The sequence below is a fragment of the Notothenia rossii genome (genome assembly GCF_949606895.1).
Source record: "Notothenia rossii genome assembly, chromosome: 9".
NCBI lineage: Eukaryota > Metazoa > Chordata > Actinopteri > Perciformes > Nototheniidae > Notothenia > Notothenia rossii.
The window spans coordinates 71,915,566-71,938,060 of NC_136907.1; the positions used below are offsets into that span (position 1 = coordinate 71,915,566).

At 42.3% G+C, this 22,495-nt stretch overlaps 1 protein-coding gene across 2 annotated transcripts in view; it reads right to left on the bottom strand.

Moving 5' to 3' along the window:
- Nucleotides 1-22,495, bottom strand: part of zfyve9a (zinc finger, FYVE domain containing 9a) — a 37,119-nt gene that overhangs the window by 13,642 nt on the left and 982 nt on the right. The window contains exons 2-12 of one of the 2 annotated variants that reach the window (XM_079648937.1): nt 16,156-16,250; nt 15,273-15,380; nt 11,628-13,042; nt 9,699-9,798; nt 8,254-8,430; nt 7,930-8,093; nt 5,914-6,022; nt 5,198-5,320; nt 3,521-3,676; nt 1,866-2,090; nt 171-253 (exon numbers count right to left, since the gene is read on the bottom strand). In XM_079648937.1, the coding sequence (XP_079505063.1) occupies nt 171-253; nt 1,866-2,090; nt 3,521-3,676; nt 5,198-5,320; nt 5,914-6,022; nt 7,930-8,093; nt 8,254-8,430; nt 9,699-9,798; nt 11,628-13,042; nt 15,273-15,342 (2,622 nt within the window). In that variant the 5' untranslated portion in view covers nt 15,343-15,380; nt 16,156-16,250. Of the gene's footprint in view, nt 1-170; nt 254-1,865; nt 2,091-3,520; nt 3,677-5,197; nt 5,321-5,892; nt 6,023-7,929; nt 8,094-8,253; nt 8,431-9,698; nt 9,799-11,627; nt 13,043-15,272; nt 15,381-16,155; nt 16,251-22,495 lie in introns of both variants that reach the window. The other variant, XM_079648936.1, reaches the window with a different exon arrangement.

Consider the following 22,495-nt stretch of genomic DNA (forward strand, 5'->3'; position numbering starts at 1 on the left):
TATTCAACTGCAGTCTTGGTAACGTGTCATCTCTGTCTGACTTCAGAGAGTGCACTACAGTTTGGAAAATGAATTCCAGGCAAATGTTATTCCTCAACAACATAAAGCAGAACTCTTAAGCCTTGGAAATAAATAATAATACAGGAAGAGAAAAAGAAAAAGGCACTCACTGCGAGCAGATTCATGATGGTGTGACCGGTCTCTCCGAAGAGCGGCTTTCTGAAGCGCACACTGAACAGCGGACAGGGGTAGACTGCAAAGAAAATGGTTAGTTGTTGATAAATCCAAAATGGAAAGGTATTACTACCAACATGTTATCTAGAATACATATTTCAACAATGTGTGGCATTACATATGCTCTTAGAAAACATTAAAATGATTTGAAATGTACTTGGCTGCTGTTAAAACATTTCTTATTGATTGTTTGTATTATTTGTATTTATTTCCCTACTCTCGGTTCCATGCCTATTTTTGCTTTGCAGGTGTTTCCAGTTTTTCCAAGTCGCGTTTCCTGTGTTTTTTTCTTCTTCACTCATTAATGCAAATGAACTGAAGAAACACCACAGATCAAAAAGAGAGCACCCCCTGCTGTTAAGAGGAACACTCCTAATCCACAACTGATAACTAAGGGTGTTTTTTCACCAGCAACCAAAGCTTCTTAGATGACTATTTGTAGCTTTATCTCAGCAAACAGCTGGAAAAGAGCTCTCGCCCCAAACTCTCATTAGCAATAAAAAAACAAATCTGCAGTTCAGCGGAGATCTGTACGATGGCGTGCTGCACAAACCGCTGGACACCACTACAGGTCAGAGGTGATGACTTAGAGAGCTACACCGTTTGTTAGGCAGATTCATTTTAGGTGATGAGGGTATTTAGTGTTGAAGGGCCTGGACCGTATGTGGCTGTGTTAATGTATTCCATCCGGGCTGGAAGCAGGCGAGGCTTAGCGGAGGCAGGCAGCTCGGCTGAGAGAGAGGGGATTTGGGGGAGAGGAGGCTCTCCGATAAACCCCCTCACAAGACGTGCTGGTTCATGCGAGAAGCCGTGAGAAACGCAGGCTAGTTTGATGTATAGAGGCGTCTTCTGACAACTGACATACTAAGCTATTTGGATTAAACTAGATCGGAATATTTACCCAAAGAAACCATCAAACCAACCATAAGAGGACACTGACACTCTAAGCTCTCCCTTTCTCCAAATTGTGACATTTGGTTCTCATGAAAGAAACATATACATTTTGTTAAAGGAAAATCCTGCCCCTAATGTGCAGATATCTTATACATGTTGTTGCAAAATGTATTTAAATAAAGCAATACATTTCTTGGATGTGTGCTCAAATGAAAACAGAAAGCAGAGTTTGAAGCTGCAAAATCATCTGCAAAATCTTTCTTTCCTGCATCCAGCGCAGTGAGAGAAGTAAAACTACAAGCAAGAACTACAAACTATTCCAGCTTGTTTGTAGTTCTGGTAGCCAGGTGCCTTGCTCAGGATGTCACCCAGAATGTCCTTGATGTCTTTGCTTGTAATGCAAACTAGCCACTTTTCTAACAGCGAAAAAATAGCAAAATGCATTAAAATATGAAAAGCTACACTTCCACGTTTACTGGGAAAACAATAATCTGCTTATGGAGATCATGTGTTATTAAAGAAAGCTCCATAACAAATATAGTATTATATTAATACTACGTTTCCCAAGGACGAGAATGAACTTTTGAAATGGTATTTGTGTGTATAGAGATTTTTTAAAATAAAACTAAATGTGAATAAAACTGTGTGTAAACGCTTTAAAATAACATTACATTGTATTAAGTCCCCTATCACTAATGCTACCGTCTACAGTGAGAACCCCAGTAGCCCTGACTCACAGCGGTACTCTGCACCCAGCCGCAGCATGAGGCGGATGGGGAAGACTTTGGCCCAGGGCGTCTCCCACTTCTGGATGAGGAGGCCAAAGAGGTAGGGCGGGTTGGGCAGCAGCAGGTCCTGCAGCGACTGGAAGGAGGGGCTGATGTACAGGAAGCCCCCGTGCTCCTTGCTGCCCAGGAAGCTCTGCGTGAAGAACGAGTGACTCAGGTGGCTCAGCACGTTACCTTTAGGAGGGGAGGAGAGGAGAGGAGGGAAGGAGAGGAGAGAGGTTAGTGGCATAGGAGATGTGAGGATAAAGAGGGGGGGTTGGTGAAACAGCATGGTGGTGGGGGAGAACATAGCAGTAATATTACACTTTTCTTCGGAAAGGGGTGGGGTAAATGCAGACCAACATGTGAAAAGTGTGTTGGGCACTGTATGTTTGAGAAAGAAACAGGCTTTAAATGTATACTTTGGATTATTTTGTGGAATGTTTGGAGCCTTGCTGACTCTGAATTGAGTTCTACAGCAATGAATATAAAAGATATGTTTGCCCTAGAGCCTCATATTACCCACAAAGGGTTCATGTTACTAATTATATGCGGGAGGGATTGCTGGCTTTACATGCCATAAACTGCAAAAACGGCATGACGAGGCTCAGGGGCCGGGACTTGCTAAAGCCAGCAGTTCTTCCCCAGTCCTGACTGACGGCGAGTTAATCAGGAACGACACACACAGTATGGCTCTTTTCCAACAGCCTGAAACTGCTCCAGTGAGAATATTAAAAAGGAAACAGCCTGAGGGGAGCGAGCCGTCAAAGTCACCCGATATTAGCCGATTGTGCTCTGCAGCATACGGGGGTAAAAACGCAAGACAAGCGTTGGTGAGGTGTCACACCCCGAGGGAGGAGACCTGACAGCAGGGTGATAATGTTTAGACCATTTTTCATGAAATAGTAGTAGTAGTAGTAGTGGTAGTGGTAGTGGTAGTGGTAGTGGTAGTAGTGGTAGTAGTAGTAGTAGTAGTAGTAGTAGTAGTAGTGGTGGTGGTAGTAGTAGTGGTAGTGGTAGTAGTAGTGGTAGTGGTAGTGGTAGTGGTAGTGGTAGTAGTAGTAGTAGTAGTAGTAGTAGTGGTGGTGGTAGTAGTAGTGGTAGTAGTAGTAGTAGTAGTGGTAGTAGTAGTAGTGGTAGTAGTAGTAGTAGTAGTAGTAGTGGTAGTAGTAGTAGTAGTGGTAGTAGTAGTAGTGGTAGTAGTAGTGGTAGTAGTAGTAGTAGTGGTAGTAGTAGTAGTAGTAGTAGTAGTGGTAGTAGTAGTAGTAGTAGTAGTGGTAGTAGTAGTAGTAGTAGTGGTAGTAGTAGTAGTGGTAGTGGTAGTGGTAGTAGTAGTAGTAGTAGTAGAAATAGGCAGAGACGCAGTTCAGCAGCGGTGAACAGGAACCTGGTTTCCAGATAGAGGACAACTAGGAACATCTGTTGTCTCTATGGAACAAAACATAGAGCTGGGACATTTCTCCACCTTACATTACTTTAAGGTTAGCTCATTTTGAACACAACAGCACCTGACAGGTAGACTAATGACTACTAATGAGCTGCCATCTCCCTCCAGAGGGGCCCACGGTGCAGGTGGACTAGTTTTACAGTGTGCCTCCTGGTTGAGCTGTTACTTGTGTTCTCACCACTGAGGGCCTCCTGGTAGAGCTGCACAAAGTGTGTGAAGATATCTTTGGGGATAGTCTTCTCGTCAGGGTGACACTGGAGCAGAATGACCACCTCTGCCTGGCCGACGGCGTGCATGCCCTTCGTCGTCACGTACCAGCACTTCCTGTTTACATCTGTGGGGGGGAAGAACAGAAAAAGAGTCAATAACTATTTCCTGCACGTGACCGTTACATCAGAGCCATACACTTTTCTTATGGTTCTTTCAGATATTTTAAAAAGTAAACTTCCTTAGAATCATTTCAATATAGCACAATTCTGTAATGATTCCCAAACAAGTCTGAAATAATTGTAGTCAGATTTACATAAAGGCAACACCAGCACAAGATTAAAAATGCACAGACAGAAATTAAATGTGTGTCATGTTCCTTGCTTTTTTAGTAAACTTCACAAACAAAAAGCAACATAGAATTGCTTTAATGATAACAGTTAGAGCTACAATGTGAATTATTAGGTGTCTATGTTTTTAAACCATTTAACATTGAGAAACTGTAATGTCCCATCTGTCTGTCAAGGTGTTTTTTTTCCTGCCCTCTTGTAATGCCTAAAATGCTAAGATCTTAAATGTTAATAACTGCTAAGTGCTCAAATGAATAAATGAACATCCAGCAAAGCACTTTAAATACAGCATGGGAAATAAAATCACAACTTAACGCATTGGAAGTCTATGCTTGCTCCTTGTTGCAGATTATACAATAGGCAGCACACTCAGAAAATGTATTAAGGAATTAACTAGTTAATCCAGTGGTTCTCAAAGTGGGGGGCGCGAGAGACCAGGAGGAAAAATGGTTATTGAAAAAAAAAAAAAACATATTTTGAAAAATTATTGATTCGAAAATAATATCATACAGCACTATTACGTATGGGTCTCTGTGTTTCATTAAAGCTCGGCTCTGTGTGTGTGTGGAACGAGCCATTTTGTGTGCGTGAGCGAAAGAGAGAGAGAGAGAGAGAGAGAGAGAGAGAGAGAGAGAGAGAGAGAGAGAGAGAGAGAGAGAGAGAGAGAGAGAGAGAGAGAGAGAGAGAGCACCGGTACCGGAGATCGTTGTTGTTAGCTTCTGGTGCTAGCGAGCTACGCTAACGGATATAAGGAGTTTTTTCAACAACAAAGTGGAGTCCTCTCCTGTCAGACTGAGAGACTCAGTGAGCTAAAGGACTCTCAGTGTTATCTTAGTGGGTCTCAAACGTTTTGGTCACCATTAATGTAAACAATTATTTCCGAGGCACACGTTTATATGATCATTATAGTTATAAAAAAATAAGAGAATAAATTAAAAACAGGTATGAAATACTATATGACATTAAAAAAAGAATAAAGTTTAAAAGGGAGTGATTTGTAAAATATCCATAAAGAAAAAGTAAATCTGTTTACAGTTCTGTTTCATACGGGTGTTGAGAGATTTATCCATTGTCAAAAAAAGACAAATCATAATTTTGGCTTCTCTGCAATTCACAGACAAAAGCCTAGTTAAAGCATAATTAAAAATGTATGCAGTACAAATATTAACTTCTCCTTTGTCTTAGATCTACAGAGCACTAAACCAATTATTTACAAGCAGAACCTTGCACTACTCCTCCAGAGGTTCCTAGTGTGAATAATATTCAAACAGTGGTAGAGGAACATCTGGGTGACTCACAGTTGACTAGCTTGACCATGGCGAGCAGGTTAGCGTTGAGCACGAAGACCAGGGGGTCGGGGCCTCCCTCCTCCAGCTGCTGCATGAGGACGATCTCTGAAGGCCTTTCCTCCACTGCATAGTCTGCAGGGGGTGAGGAGGAAAAGAAGGAGAGAAGGGTGGAGGGGGGAAAAGAAGGAGAGAAGGGTGGAGGGGGGAAAAGAAGGAGAGAAGGGTGGAGGGAGGAAAAGAAGGAGAGAAGGGTGGAGGGGGGAAAAGAAGGAGAGAAGGGTGGAGGGGGGAAAAGAAGGAGAGAAGGGTGGAGGGAGGAAAAGAAGGAGAGAAGGGTGGAGGGAGGAAAAGAAGGAGAGAAGGGTGGAGGGGGGAGTTGAGGTAAAGTTAGATAAATGGACGGGAACGAGCGAGGGCGGGACATGTCGGAGTGAGGATGATAAAGGAGTCGCATGTGAGGCAAGTGAAGGAAATGAAAACAGATTCCCTCCCAGTTATTTAGGACATCATCACTGCGTTCCCATGACGAATCCCTCTCCTCCCCCCCGCCCCACTGACAATGAGTGGTCGCAACATGAGCCGTGAAACAGAGCACATGTAAAACACAGAGAACAAGCACAAACACAGCAGCAGCAGCAGCAGCAGCAGCAGCAGCAGCAGCAGCCATGAGGAGGCAGCAGAATGGTGAGGATGAGGGCAAGCACCTGTGATGTGGCCTCCCGTACCTCCTTTGACTCCGGTGGAGATGAGGATGGGAGGGAGCCCGTCCTCCGGGATCAGGCTGAACGAGCTGCCCACGGGGCTGCCCACCGGGGCCACAGGGGTGTGAGAGGCCTGTGGGGCGAGGGGGGAGTGTGAGTTATAACATACATTGATATGCATTAGCAGGGTTTATGCAGGAATCCTGAAGTCAAATGTAAAACCTTTTAAGACCTTTTTTAAGACCCTTTCCAAACATTCTAAGACCTCATCGCCACTTTGAGTTCTAACCGGTTACATTGGTGTAACATTGAATACACATTATTGATTGTTTTCTCCTTATCTTCCATCCATTTGGACGCAGACTTGCATTTCCTCATAACGATGTTGTTTAACAACCGGCGTAAACGGACCATCGCGCGCTATCAAGCAGTGAGCGTGCGATGTCCTGTTCAGATGACGTCCAATCCAACGGGATGCCATAAATAAACTACACAGAATCACACTACACACCTACGCCATGATTACATTCAGGCAGACTGTAGAATACAACCTCTTTGGACAATGTATATACTTATTGAAAACAAGAACATGTAATACCTTGGCAAATGCCGTTTATTACTTTTTAATAGCCTTCATTTTCGCTAAATTGATTTATCAACTTGTAATACTTTTTAAGACCCCGCGGACACCCTGATTATCCAAAAGGTTTGGATTAAGATTATAGATACATCTGTGTGCTCTTATGGCCAAACAACTAATCAATTCAGTTTTTTTTATTTGTAATACTTTTGTACAAAAAAGGTGTACGTTATGGATTATGGAGGACAGAAAGGGTTCATTTTCCCCCAAAAAAATCCAAGATTATATTTGTGAATTTATCCGAAATAAACTTGGGAGAATTCCTTCTTCCTGTAGATCAGGCTACTTTGCCTTTGAAAGTAAATTTGCCAGTATGAATTATGGTTGGATTTTGACTTAAGTCCTTTCTGTTTATAGCCAACACTAATTACATTTTTTTTTTTTAAATGATAATATGGTGTATTGTACTTTGTATAAGGGAGTTGGGAAGAGGGTAATATTTAAAAAGAGATTAAGGTTAAAGCTTGCATTTCCGAGAAAACGTACTTACTTCCTATTCCTGTCAGACTACCTTGCTTTGGAGTACGGTCAATTAAAATCTTTTTATTACTGAATTTATTATGTGAAAGTCAGATTATATAAAATCAAGTCCTGTCTGCAGAGCAGGCCGTCTGAGCAATCACTAACAATCATATTATCTATCAACAGAGGTCTAATTAGTGTAAAAGCAGCAACAGCAACAGCAACAACAACAACAACAACAACAACAGAACCAACCAGACTGTACTTACAGCACCTAAAGAGCATTGCACGGTCAGACTCCTGCTTATGTGGCTGACCTAATTCATCCATATACATCAGCCACGCCCACTCAGGTCACACATGCACAATTTACTGTCTGTCCCACGTACCCACCTTAAGACCCGCGGCGATCGAGCGTTCGAAGTCGTGGCTCCTAAGCTATGGAACGCTCTGCCCGCTCATCTACGGTCTGCTGACTCTTGATTCCTTTAAGGCTCTTCAAAGACATTTCTGTTTGGGCAGGCTTTGGGTAACCGGTGTGCTTGATTTTATACTACGTTTTTATTTTGTTTCCATGATGTTTTATTGTGTTTTGGTATTTTATGACTTCTTATCACGTGGCTTGTGTGTTCATTTATCAATGTACGATTCCCATGATGATGTTTTATTGTTTTGTCAGGCACTTTGTGACTTTGTATAAAGCGCTTTATAAAGAAACTTTACTTACTTACTTGTTGTATTTGTTCTGAGGGAAACTTTATGTGATTAAGCAAACAAGGAATGATTCCTTTGAATGTTTTGCAGTCTGCGACCCCGCGGGTAAACCACCAAGAATCCCACTGAAAGAGTTCTTTGTTGCTTCAGACTAGCTAATGTGAACATTACACGCTCACCTAATAGCATTAGCTGAGGGTGAATGTTTGTCGTGCTGAGCGTACCTCGGAGTGTTCAGCAGTGCAGGATTTGTTTGAGTACGTTGATATGGCCATTGAGTGGGAGGGGGCCGGACTGGATGATGCAGGTTTTGGGGACTCTGATGCGTCTCCGTTAGGTAGCAGTCCGTCAGCGAACCACACCCTCCTTTGTTCCCGTGTCAGGGTCCCTGAAGATGAGACAGTCACCAGGTTACAGAAAACTGCATGCAAGCAAACCCTTATCATAAGTAGCATATCAAATATTTCTTTAAAATCAGTGGGGACAGAATGCCACTTTAAAAAGGTAAACAAATTAATTGCATTTTTTATTCAATGTAAAATGTGTACCCTCGTTGCCAGCTGGTTTCAGGACTCCCACAGGCACCATGACGGTAGGCGGGGGGGAGTTGAGGGCCCCCGAAGCCTGGGCCTGCTGCAGGGGGGGGATTGTGGAGCAGTACTCCGAGGGGTTGTTGGGGTTCGGACTGTGGTTGGTTGCAGCGGCCAGCGTCCCCCAAGATGGAGCTAACAGAGAGAGAAAACACCATCAGTACAGGTCAGACACATTCTTGCTATCATGATAGTAGAACATGTAATATTAGCAATACATCAAATCCTACATTCAGATGTCCCATGCTGTGTGGGTGACTGCTTTTTTGAAAGAAAGTGGAAAATGCCAAATCTATAAAGAGACAAATATTGGTAATTCAATGATCACTGGGCTTATTTGTCCAGACTTGGCCTGACTTGCTATGATGTCACGCACTGGGAAACAATATCCTCATGATATTGAGGCGGACGCAGATTCTAGAGCCAGGCGTCCCAGCTGCTCTCCCCCAATTGCAAGCCCAAGGGCATGATGGGAAATGCTTTGCGGTCACCTGATCCAAGAGCTAATTTGTGTCTGTTTTGTAGAAAAATCCCTTTGTATGTAATATTTTAGATTATAGGCTATGAAGGTTTCATCTGTGACCCTACATATGTGATTGAGGGCGCTTATCAAAACAAGAAATTACAAAGTGGTCAACAATGCAGACACAAAAAGAACAAATGATAGAATACAACGCCAGATACACTCACATTTGCAACTATAACTACAGAACATGGTCTGATAGTTCTAACAGGGTGTAAATATTTCGGTGACTTCCTGTATATTCATTTTAAGCTACTGTCCAACTTGACTTGCAGTTTCTTATCACAACCCTTGCCGCTGCCATCTGATCTCGACCACAAACCAGGCAACGGTCCATTTCATCCTGATTGAGCCGATTGACAGAATGTCATATTATGACAAGCACAGGTGAAACTCATTTAATTAACGAGTGCTTTCTCCCAATCAGTGGCGCAGTAAGTCATTACATTGAGCCAGCAGACTCTCCTGAATGAAACTCGTAATTGTGTCATTCATTACACCTGTGCTTTCCTGTGTGTCAAAATGTCAGCTGTGAAAAGGGACTATTTATATAGTCTCTGTGCTCCATTCCCATACTACATACAGTTCAATGCTTCACATGTACTGGATGCAATTACAAAAATCACATGTTTTTCTTTGAATTTAACTCATTTCTGTGTACAACCAGTTCTGTAGGTTAAGTTTACCACAATATGAACCTTTTGAGTATTGGGATCAAAACAAAATATCTTTTTAGACCAATATTTTAATTGTTTTTACTGGTTTAAGTCTTTTTGACTAGAGCAGAATCCTCAGTTCCATTGAAATATACAAAGCGCACATTTCAAAAGCCACATATACATTGTAAAGAATTGAACTTTCTACTTGCAAAGCTGCTTACCACTGGTCAGAGCAGAATGACAGGTGACACAGACGCGAGCCTCCTTCCTGTCCATGTACATGAGCCTGCACTTCAGGCTGCAGCACGCCGCACAGAACACCTTGAAAACACAATGAAAAAATACTATTTGTACTAAATTCCTACAAAATGATGAGCACACTCGAGAAAGCACATTTTACTTATACTGTGAGGATTTGAAAAAGGTGGAGGATTGGAAATGAGTTGTGATTAAGTGTGCCGCAAATGTCCCATTTTATGGATATTGATTTCCTGTACCTCATTTCCTGTATTGCCAGCGCTCCAGTGAGCTAAAGCTGCGCACAGGGTACTTTACATTCAATGGATTAGCACCTCATTACACTTCATTATCCAGAAACACATTGGTCCCTCACATCTGATGGTGGGTGCACTGAGGAGCCCGCTGTGTATATTGTTTGCGGGCCCAGTGCTGGTGTCAGTGTTGCTGCAGTGCCAGCTCCTCCCTGCTCAGGAGGCAGAGTGTGTTTGTTTACCACCACGGGAAATTAAGAAGCAGTCCGGAGATTTTCTATTGCAGTGTCAGCGACCACACCTTCACTTTAAGGCACTGCGAGGACACCCCGCTGCTTGAGTGGGGGGCCGTAATGCTAGAAAGCTACCAGCACAATAACTCCTCTATCAAATCACTTCATTCACCTCCTTACACAGAACCCAGTAAAGCTTAAGTTGTTTTTCTGCTTCTTTTTTTATCCCGCACTTACTTTTCCTCTTGTTTGCAGTTGTATCTTTTATTTACGTACGTTTATTTTTTACCTAAACAAAAACTGCTTCATTGTCAAACATTACAGGTCTGATGATTCCAGGTACGTGTGTATTATAGATGAAGCAATGTATTAAGTAACAAAAGAAGGTAATCAAAATGAGTAAACAACCCCTTTGCTAATTGGTTTATCACTAAAATAATTGTTCAAGCAAAAACGCCATACATTATCTAATTCAAGCATTCTTAGTTTTCTATCTTATGTGCAATCTACAGGAAAATGCTAAAGTGTTTTGCAAGTTTAGCTTTCTTTAAACCCATCTTGAAAGGCCAACATCATTTGGCTTATCGCTCTGACAAGGCCCCGGGGGAGGTGTGAACATTATGGAGAACAAACATGTGGAGTAAGCAATAATAAAACGCAGCATGGTAACAGTGAGCTTTTTGGCAAGAGCTTCTCAAAGTCATGCACCCGACCTTAATATCAATACAGCATATATCTAATGGATGCACTCTAGTAGCTCATACAGGCTACAGTAGGCTTGTGAAAGCTATTTCTTACTTCATCTGATTGGTTTCGTGATCATTTTTAAAATGTGTATAAATATTGAGTCTCCTTATTTATGATGGGCTGACACCAAACATGTACTATTTTAAGCCCTTAAAAGGTGGGGTAGGTAAGAATGGAGAAACCAGCTCGAGTGCGCTAGAATTTGAAAGTACACGACCGGAACAAATCTGCCACTTCCTTCAGACTTCCTTACAGAGCCCCTCCTCCAACACACACAAACGCGCACATGACCAATGAGGACACGAGATAAGTTTGTGCACAGATGGAAGGCTGACAGGCAGGTAGGCCATCCAGTTATTTTAGCCGGGCCGACTCAGATGATTGGTCGTGCTTTTTACAGCGCCACGGCTTCCAGAGATGAGATTTTTGTATGGATTTGTCAAAGCGTTTAATATATTCATTGCTATCGGGATGTTAAGAGCATTCCATGGAATATGACAAAAAGTGTTTTTGAAGTGAATGACCTACCCCACCTTTAACCTTCTGCCAAACTACACCCAACAAGTGTTCATCTATTAATGGAGGAGTTCACTTTGTAATTGATATATATAGCACTAGAGGTAAGAGGAAAAATATATATTTTGATTGTACGGTGAAGACTCCCAGCTGTAGCACTGACCTTGCCGCAGGCCCTGCAGTGGTGCCTCCTCTTGGTGAAGGTGAACTTGACATCACATTTCATGCAGACAGGAGCCTGGGAGTCGGGGACCCACACAGGGGCCACCTCACCCAGGCAGCTGGAGGGTTTCCTGCTCAGAGAGCCCTGCTGGCCGGCCTGGAGGTCATTGTCCGGGCTCTCCGAGGGCATCGGGGCAGGAGAGTGGACCACACCCTCTCCGTTCACCCCCACTAAACTGGGCTCAGTCCCACTGGGCGTGGTTTCAGAGGGCGTGCCTCTCCGACACTGGTTGTCATGGTTTTTGTTCCTGCTGTTGGCGAGCTGATTCTGGACCTGGCCCGACAGAGGCTGTGGGATTTGGAGCTTGAGGTTGACCGGCTGTTTCGGTCGCGCTCCTCCGAAGGGAACACTGACCGGCTGCAGGCGATTGTTGAGTTTTGGTTGGATGCTACCTGACCCCACTGCTACTCCCTCACTGCTCTCCTGCTTGCTTTCCTCCATTTCTTTCTCCTCAGTGACTGAGTCCTCTTTGGAGGGGACAGGAGAGGGAGAAAAAGCCTCCTCCTGCTCCTCCTCCGTCTCCTCTGCTTTGGAATGGTTACTGCTCTCCTGCTCTAAACCATTGGGAAGGCTTGGTATTCTGAGGAGTTGGTCCATCTGTCCCTTTGGACCGCATCTCCTCTGCTTTATATCCAGTCCGTTCCTGTCAGGAGGAGATACACCATTCTCCTCCACCTTACAATCACTACGAATGTCTTGTTCCCTATGCAGGAGACTCTCTACATGCTGCTGTTTGAAGTGAGCAGTCTGTTTTTCATGACCATTGTCCTGTAAGACCTCCTGTTTGACATCTTCCCCATTGTGTGTTGTTAGTTGCACATTTGGATTTATTCTCAGTGCCAGAGTTTCTTTTTCTAATCCACCCTCAAAGGTGAAGTGAGTGTGACCGACGGTGGAGCCTCCTCCTGACGCCGAGTCGGCTCTTTCCTCCCGATGCGATTCCTGATCAGAATCCCCAGGAGGTCTGCCTGAAGGAGAATGTATGTTCTTGCTGAGCCCCCCCAGTGTTGGGCTTGCAGGACAGCCATTCTCCACAGCAGGGCAGGCCGTCACAGGGGGCGGCGAGAGGTCGTCGGTGCCCACCAGCTTGCCGATGTTGGGCTGGGGGAGGGGAGGGCTGTGGACGTCTGCCGGCCTCTCCTCTACCCAGGATGGAGGTTCTAGACCTGGAAGTCTCTTTGAGTCTCCCCCCGGGGAGGTGCTGGAGGAGTTGGGGAGGGTTTTGAAGGGCAGCGGACTCTCCCCGGGACTGAGGTCTGCGTGGGCCAGGGCGGGGTTCAGAGAGAGCAGGTGCGCCGGCGGGGCCAGGATCTGGGTCCACTTGGCATCTGAGAGAATGGGATTGTCGGTCTCATCTGGAGGGAGAAAGAAAACTGATCAGTACATGGATCTCTTGATACATTATTTGATCAAAAGCTCCTAGAAGAGTTTACATTGAACCAATAGTGGCTTTGCTGCACATTGCATAATATTTCACCTTGATATTACAAGATAAGTATTAGCAGATAAGTCTTTTTTTTTTTACATATAAAAGCTTCTATTGAGGTTTCAAATGAAAGGTTAAACGTCTGTCATTATATTCTATAATACCATAGGCATTAAAAACATTCATTTCTTTGTTATTGTGGTTATATAAATGTTGTTGTATAAATCTCTGCTTGGGTTGGTTCCCTCCTACATTTGCACATATATGTGTCAGAGAGAAAGTCTATATGGCCTGCACTCCAAAGATGTTATTCAGATGCTGGTTCCTAACGTAAGAACAAAAACAGCTTTTAAATACGCGGCCCCCACAGCTTGGAACAATGTACAGAAGGAGCTGAAACTCTCAGATGGAATCACTATGGGGGAATTCAGGTCCATCTTAAAAAGGACAGAGAACAAGACACCATTGGCAGATGCGAGTGCTCGTATATCCACAAATCTTTTTAAATGTTGCCAGTTTTTAATAGTTTGTTTTATTTCGCATAGTGACTTGATAATGTGCCATTTGATTTGTGTCTTACAGCTGTATTTGTCTGCCTGTCTTGTCTGTGTTTTATCTGTTGTAACTTCCTTCTTGCTGCCCTTCTTGGCCAGGTCACTCTTGGAAAAGAGATTTTAATCTGAAGGAGTCTTTCACCTGGTTAAATAAAGGATATATATATTTTGTATGGTGCTGTAAGATTGCTGCTTGACTGCCTGGTTAATACAGCTACAGTGAAAATGTTACTTTTGAAACGATAAACGACAATAAATACTGATCGAGCCAGACAAATTCTGACAAATAAAACACGCTGTGAATTTTGAAAATCATAGTATTTATTTATTTCCCACTAATAAGTTATGGGAAATGTTAGGATCACAGGATTGAGAGAGAATCTTATGCAGCCACCCCTAAAATCTTATTCTCCAAATAGCATAATACTATTAGCTTATTCTGCATCTGACACATTTAAATAAATAAATACAAAGTGTAAAAACACTTTTTTCATTAATAGACATGACAAAAATTATAATTCTCACATTATGAATAAAGCCTTCTACAATTCAGTTCAGCCCAGATTTGTACCCGGAGAAAAGATCATGAACCTTAAACACATGACAGGAAGCCTCAAAGTAACTGCTACGAAGAACTATTGCAAATATACACACTCCCAGGTGATCGAGAGCTAAAAATGGGAGAGCCAAACCAGGGGACAAATTGAGAAATGAGGTTGTCAGGGAGTGGGAAATTAGTGTGGGAATTCAGTGAAAGTGGGCCAAACGGCTCAGCCACCCCTAGGAGACATCAGTCAAGCTAGCTGACACATGAATGCTGGGTAATACGAGCGGAAAATCTTATAAAATGTATTCAAAAGGACTTTTACAGCCAAGTCAGCTACTGTATAGTGCTTTCCTTCATTCACTGGAACTCATGCTAAGCTGTTTCGGCATGCGCTGTACCAGGTTCAAGCACACACACACACATTCACTCACACAGAGTTAATCTGCCAAGCTGGATCTCTGGCAAAGTACACACAGATAATCGCTCACAGCCAAAATACACACTGAGCTCTGAGAACCATTCAAATAGGTGGTGTGTGGAGGGCTGGCATATTTCTGGGGTCACCTTCAGTCATAGATCCAGAAAAGGAGCAGTCTTGTAGTCTCTGTAATAACAGAGCGTTTGTTCTGGAGAGCTGGGAGCGATACACAGCACAGTGTTTACTTTACGATCACCATAAATAAAGTCTGTGAAGGCACTGTCTCTAAAAAGGCCGTAACACCATTTCTTTAGTAATTGTCAGCGTTAAGTGTGAAGAAGACACAAAAGACTTGTCTTGCACCAATTACACAGTTTCTCACAGGCCCGGGGGAAATTGATAATCCAATTAGCCCCATCTCCTCTCTGCACACTTTCAATCGACACCTGTAAATGTTGCAGGAACTGGTGGGGTGTTGGCTGAGTCTGGCACACTGATGGTTTACTCACGGGTTACATAAGGGCATCCTGACCACAGCTCCTCGGAAACTTCAATCCCACAATTACACCATCTCTCAGACACAATGACTCACTGTCTGGCCCCGTGTCCTTTCCACATCCTTCTAAACAGAGGAGCTCACCTTCGTTCTGCTCAAACTCGTCCAGCACCTTGTCCAGGTTGAAGGCCTCGGCCTGGAAGTAATTCTCCATGGGTCAGGAAGCTCCACGCTGCCGACGACCGTGTGAACCTAGAAACACAGAGTGTCCTTAATAACAAATCCTTTCATTTCCATGCAGTATGCAAATGTCCCCCATGGCCTGTTTCATATCTCCTTTCCCATATCTCACTTCAATCAGCTTTGTTTAAGTAGAAACATCCCCTCCAACCCCCTTTGGCTCTTACTTCTCATTTTCCTTCCCTACCAGTCGTGTGTTTGTGATTGCTCTGGGGCCACAAAGATAATAAAAGGCAAGTATAGCTAAGGTCAAAAAGTGCTTTATGATTGCGAAGGTTAGGGAGTGAGTTATGAGCCTTGAATATAGTAACAAGGAGGCATTCAGGATACTCAAGTATTACATGCTCTACCTCTTTGAAGTTTTGCCATCATTAAATGTGTTGCAGCATCATTTCATCCGCTTATTCTTTTCTTCATTTATTGCATGGTCGATTAAATGATAAGATTATGTACTAAATGATTATGTTCCCCTTAAGTCCAAGGTGACATCTCCAACTGACTTCCATCATCTAACCTCAAAATATTACATTTATATTATATTAAAAAAAAGGGCAAAAACATTTGGATTCAAACTGGAAACAGATCATTTGTTTCAGTTTTAAAAATACGACTCAAACGATAAATTCATTATCATAACAGTTGGACATAAACGTTCTCATCAGCTAATTGCCTCGTGTTCTGTATGACATGATTGTTTGCTTTGTAACTTGGACATAGTCTTCATTTAAATACATTTCTGACTCCTACGTATACATGTATTATATCTGGCTTCTTCGTCCCTCCTCACCTGCACAGAGGTCCTCCTCAGCAGTCCCAGGTGGTGGGTTTGTTCCCCTCTCACTTCTCACTTCACCCAGTCTGGCAAGCGCCCAGCGCCCACACCTTAGAGAGGGAGGGAAACACCTTTGAGTCAATTAACTGCTTCTCATCCTGCGTGGAAAAGGATGCTGCTTGTCTCATTACAAGGTAACACAAAAAGTGAGATTACAGCATTTCCTAGAAGCTTGCAGTATATGAACTGCAACAAATCATCGTGAAGTGAAGCTCAGCACAAGTTCAACCAGGAAGACCGTCTCTACTCTTCATTTACTATTCCGATGTAACTACTCTCTCTCCTCTCAATAAGTGATCGGGGGCGTCACTCTCCAGCTTAACCAATCACTTCGCTCTATTCCCAAGAGCCTATCATAGCGCTCTGCCAAACCTTTTAAATCTGCTCTCCCCTCTGACAGCTGTCATTTCAGGTGACTCGACGCAACCCTCCTCCCCCCCTTTTCACCTACTGTCCCTCTGAATCCAGGGTCAAGCTAAGCCCCTCCCCTTCAGACCGACCCAACCATCCATTCACCACCACCACTGTCTAGACCCCGGGGGGTTTGATCGGATCGGTTGTCCCCTCCCGACTGATACTTCCTGCACAACGGGGCCAAATCGCCAAAATAACCATTACTTTAATTTGTGTATCTCTGCAATAAATATGTATTCTTACATCAAAACCGTCTCTCCTGATTGAAGTAAGTAAAGCCAGCAAAGTCATTGATCTGGGATTGCGATTGAAAGGTACAAATTAAACATCTGAATTGTACTGGTCAATACATCCAGCTACGGTTCAGGCTAAGGCTGGCTGTTTTTAAAGTAAAAAAACAAAAAAAAATGCATTAAAAACATATAAATTGTATCAGACTTTTTTTTCAAGCAAAAGTGCCAAAAATGTACCGATTTTCAAATGTAAAGATTTAACCATTTTTCTTAGTCACAAACAATAACATAACATCTTTTGAACTGATGGATGGATAAAAACGATAAAAGAGTTCACCCTGAGCTCTGTGAAATTACACTGGGCCTTTTCACCATTATAACATTTTTATAAAGGATTGAAATACAAATGTGGGGAGACAGTTTAGTCCATGAACACGTGTTTTAAATGATAAAACAGTGGATATAGCTTATCATGTGTATTGCACATAATCATACATCGTGAGCAAATACTCATTCACGCTCGACAAGGCAAGCAGAGGCCTGAATGGAAATCAGATGAGGCCCGAGTCACTGCACAGTAAACCTGCCCAGTCTGTCCTTGCTGATGAGAGGACCTTGGAGTGAGGATGCGATGGTGTGTGTGTGTGTGTGTGTGTGTGTGTGTGTGTGTGTGTGTGTGTGTGTGTGTGTGTGTGTGTGTGTGTGTGTGTGTGTGTGTGTGTGTGTGTGTGTGTGTGTGTGTGTGTGTGTGTGTGTGTGTGTGTGTGTGTGTGTGTGTGTGTGTGTGTGTGTGTGTGTGTGTGTGTGTGTGTGTGTGTGTGTGTGTGTGGGGCAGCAAATGAGTAACAGCCATGCTGAACCTCAGGGTCATCCTCATAAGGACAAGAGCGTCCAGGGATTACACCAGAGACTAGATATTCCACAGCGCGAAGGCTTCGGAGAAAGGAGCCGAGTCAACACACTTTCCGCTTAGTTTAAGGTGCAAGCATGTGCACGACGTCAGCCAAACGGTGAGAGCACAGGACAGGAGGAGGATACACATGTAGTGTGTACCGCGTGGGTCAAATCATTTCTGCAGCACCAGGAACGAGGCTGAAGGAAACACTGCTGTCAAATGGCAGTAACCATTCCAAAGCCAAGAATAGAAAACTAAATAGCTTTGACTACAAAAAGCTTTAAATTAAGAATATCGCCAACATAAATAATCCATCAGTGAATGAAACAAAGACACACCGCTTTAATTAGAGCATCTTACGAACCATTAGGCAAACACAGTCCAGACTGAGTATGATGACTCAGATTGGGCTCAACACACACCGTGACGTCACCGCAAAATCAATACAAGAAACTCTACTACTGCTCAAATAAATATACACTGAGATTTGAAAAAACATTGACAGTGAATAATAATCATAAATGTAATGATTTTCAACAAAACTGCAATTTTCTTTAAGATCAAGCACTATGTTGAACAATTCCACAGACCCCAGTCAGCAGCTTCAGTCCGTTAGTTTTATTTGTAATTTGTTTAACATTTTTGAAAGCAATATGATCATAAAAGCAAATGATATACCCTAATCAACTCATCATTGCTATTCATTTTAACAAGAGTTTAACTGTATAGAGTTTAATTTCACAAACTGTAACCTTAGCATTGAAAACGATTAAACATCCTAAATAGAGATGTCCCGATCCTATCACGTGATCGGGGATCGGAGCAGATCACGTGATCGGGGATCGGAGCCGATCACGTGATTTTCAAAAGATCGGAATTGGGAGAAAAAAATCGGGGATCGGGATTTTTTAAATACTTTTTTTTTTTAATTATTCAATGTTACAAAACAAAAATGACAATGTTCAAGTCTTGAAGTCATCCTGAGGCCTTAGTTTTGGTTTCAAATTACACAACATCATGTATGTGTTGCTTCTTTGGGGCTTGTTTTCATAGACCTGGTTGCTTATTTCTCTCACATCTGGCAACAGAGTGGACAGGGCGCAGTGTTTAATTGTAGCAGTAAGCTAACGAGTACTGAAAGCTTTTTGTTTTGATCCAATGCTGCACAACTGAACTGATCCAATGCTGCTGTGAAAAAAAGAAGCTATATCCATGTTGGATAGAATATCCAATTTAAATAAAAAAAATAACCTTAAGGGACAACTTGAATGCTTTTTTTGTTTTTTTTCTCTTAATGCATTGCATAAAGATCGGATCGGGAAAAATCGGTATTGGCAAATTGTCAAAATCAAATGATCGGAATCGGATCGGGAGCAAAAAAAGGTGATCGGGACATCCCTAATCCTAAATGTTGTCCTAACCCTTAGCTTTTCTTATCAAATCAACAGATGAAAGCAGGTACAATTTAAATTCATAACAATGCAAGCAGGAAAGTTTAACTTTGTCAAACCTCTCCACCTTTTCCTTCAGCAGAGAGCTTTGCCTCTAAAGATTTCTGAAACCGTCTCGCACCGTAGGAGCCTGAAAAGCACCAGAGGACAGCGCACATATAAACACACACACACACAACCACGATACACCTCCATGAGGACAGGAGCCCGTCCCTGATTAAGATTTAATTACTCAGCAGAGGCGTTAAATAATGCATCTTTAGTCAAAGTGCGTGAAGGGCTTGTATTTTTAGACATGTAAACTTGGGGAGAGGCTTTAAAGCAGACATATGTGCATGAGAGAGCGTCAGTCGGAGAGCCTGCAGTTACACAATCTCATTTTTAAATCTTTTGTTACTCCTCAGCTAGACTACTCAAAAACGATCAGATGCAAGCAGTTACATGTGGTGCTGTGAGTCAAACAAGAAAATCAAGATGTGCATTGACAGTTGACCACACCTGACAGTTATTCTAATTGACCTCAAATGGATTTTACAGACTGAACTTTTGTTTTGTTTGTTAAATATTGTCTTGGAAATGCTTATGACAAATAGCTCAATTGTTCACATTTCTTACAACATTGTGAAAAATCAAGCAGTTGTTCATGTTTGTGAAGCTGTTGTTATTATCAGTAAACAACTTGTATTATTTTAGCCATGATAGTGGCAAAGCTCAAAGGGAGGAAAACCCTTCTGACTTTGAAGAGGTTTGCAGGTGTTTCAGGGTGGAATATTATAATATGTATCAAATGGATTGCCATGTTATTTGGTACAGACATTAATATCCTCCCCAGTTATATTCTGTAACTACTTTGGTGATCAGCTAACTTGAAGTTTTGCACCATCATCAGATCAAAATTGTGTCTAATAGTTTGTGAAAAAATACGTGCGTAGCTAACTCCACCTCTACTTGGCATTAAGGGGAATTTATTAAATATTAGCATGCTAACACACTAAACTAACACAATATACCTTTATACCATCTGCATGTTAGCATTGCCACTTTAAGCATTTACCAAACACCACCTCTGTTAGAATGTAGCTCAAAGCATAGCAAGGCATAGACTTTTGATGTATAACTCAACCCATAGACTGTAGAAAATAATCAGATTGATGTTGTTAACTGACTTCTATAGGCCTCACTATTTCAGCATCAATGTAGTGATTGTTTGAGCCACAAACTTCACAAAATTAGGGGACATTTTCAAATCACTTGTTTTATCAGGCTAACAAGACTAAGAGATATCTAATCTAAAATTGCATACACATATGGTAATGTTGCAAATCTTCAAACTAGAGCAGCTGGATATATATTTTGTAGATTGTTATAAAAAGATGACACTTGACATTGTAATGACAGAACCAGACAAGGAACCTTACTCTATTTTAAACTAAGCAGAACTGCAGAGGATCCCCTCCACAGCCACGCTGCAGCCTCCAGTGTAAGCCAGACATGCTAATAATGAAATGGCCTAACGGACTACTAACACGATAAAGCATGCCTGACTGGACATCCCGGCATGGCAGCTAAATTAAATAAGACAAGGGCATAAACAGCGAGGAGGCTTGGACAGATTACAAGAATGCTACCACAGTTCATTAGGTCCTCGCTGTCAGAACAACACTCGGTTTCCTGCTGTTGTTTCCTGTGAGGGAACCACATCACTTCCTCACACATTATGTGGAATTCCCAAGTTACAATCATTGTATCGGTTATGAAATATAATATATATTATAACGGTCTAATTATTTCTGGGGGTTTTTCAAGCAAAAAGCCCAAATGTTTCAGTTTCACAGACATAAGGATTTGCCATGTGACAACAAAATAAAAGTCCTAAGACTTTGTAATATTGGTTGGATGATTAAAGACATCACTGAAGGCGCTGAGAAATGTTTATTTTACACTAAAAGATAAAGGAAGCGATCAATATTGAAAAAATATATATATTTTAGACTTTTGATCAAATAAAACAAGCAAAATGATTAAATGCAAAAAAAAGAATTGAGAGATTATTAGTTTCAGTAACACATTTGAAACTGATGACTTACTGGATGTTTTGGATTAAGTGAAACAAAACTCTTACGTTTAAGCTCTCCTTGAGAATGTGATAGTGGTTGTAAATAGTTCTACAGGAAATCAGACCTGTGAACAAAGTTTCTTCTTCTACTGCTCCTGGTGCTACAAACGTCCCAGGTTTGCAGGCTCACATCCTGATAAGAGCGTTTATAGATCCATACCCGGCACAGACGAGCTCCAGACGCCTCCGAGTGCACACAGGAAACCTCCAATGATCACTTCCTCTTTAAGAATGGACTGACATAACTTTCTCACAGCATGATCGCATGACCTGACTGACACATTACTATGTAATGATTAACGCCCTGACTGGGAGTTGTCTACCTCCTCCTGCAAGTACTTAAAGTTGCAATTCCCAAGTACAGCTAGATATTTCAGAAATAAACATTAAAAGAAAAACAAGCCACAGGTTTGTATCCTTAAAAGATGAGTCTTGTCAATAATTTGAAAAGAGAGGTTAATAATGGCAAATCCTTTGAGATCTGAAGATGGGAAAAGTAAAGAGAGCGGCTTGTCCTCCTGTTACAAAGAGCTACTCTGCTTCACATGAAGTGTCCAAAGCTATTATAATCTTCTTTTCTCCCTTATGTTTTGATCTACATTTAACCGCCACACGACAGAAGAAAAGGCGAGAGGAGACAGGCTGCTGTGCCGGGCTGCCATCAGGGAGAGACTTGTAATAGCTTCTGAAAGCGTACAGTAACCTACATCTGGGAAGTCTCTGCTGCACACAAGAGAGCTGGTCTTTGCATGCCTGTTGGATCAGTCTGCTTGAGGATGTAGTGAGGTAAAAAAAATCAAATGCCCTGAACAGTCACTCAGTCAAGCTGGAGAGATACCAAGAACAATGATGAGTGTTATGTAGTAAAGCCTTTCCAGAAGCTTTGATATTATCTGTTCTGGATTTCTCTTCAGTGACAAATTCGTTTTACACTCACTGGTGATGACTATTCAAGCTGGCACTGGGATGGGCCCACTGCTTTTTTTATGAATGCACCTCCAGTTCTTAAATAAAAAGCCCTGAGATGACATGATGAGGTAAATGTAAAAAACATGGCACTAACAAACTCTCCAGAGCAACACAAATGACCATTAGCTTGGATTATGCAATCATAAAGTAGCACTCTGCGCCTGCTGCCTACAGGCCAAACACAGCCTCAGATAGTAAATATTATTCACAGGTACAC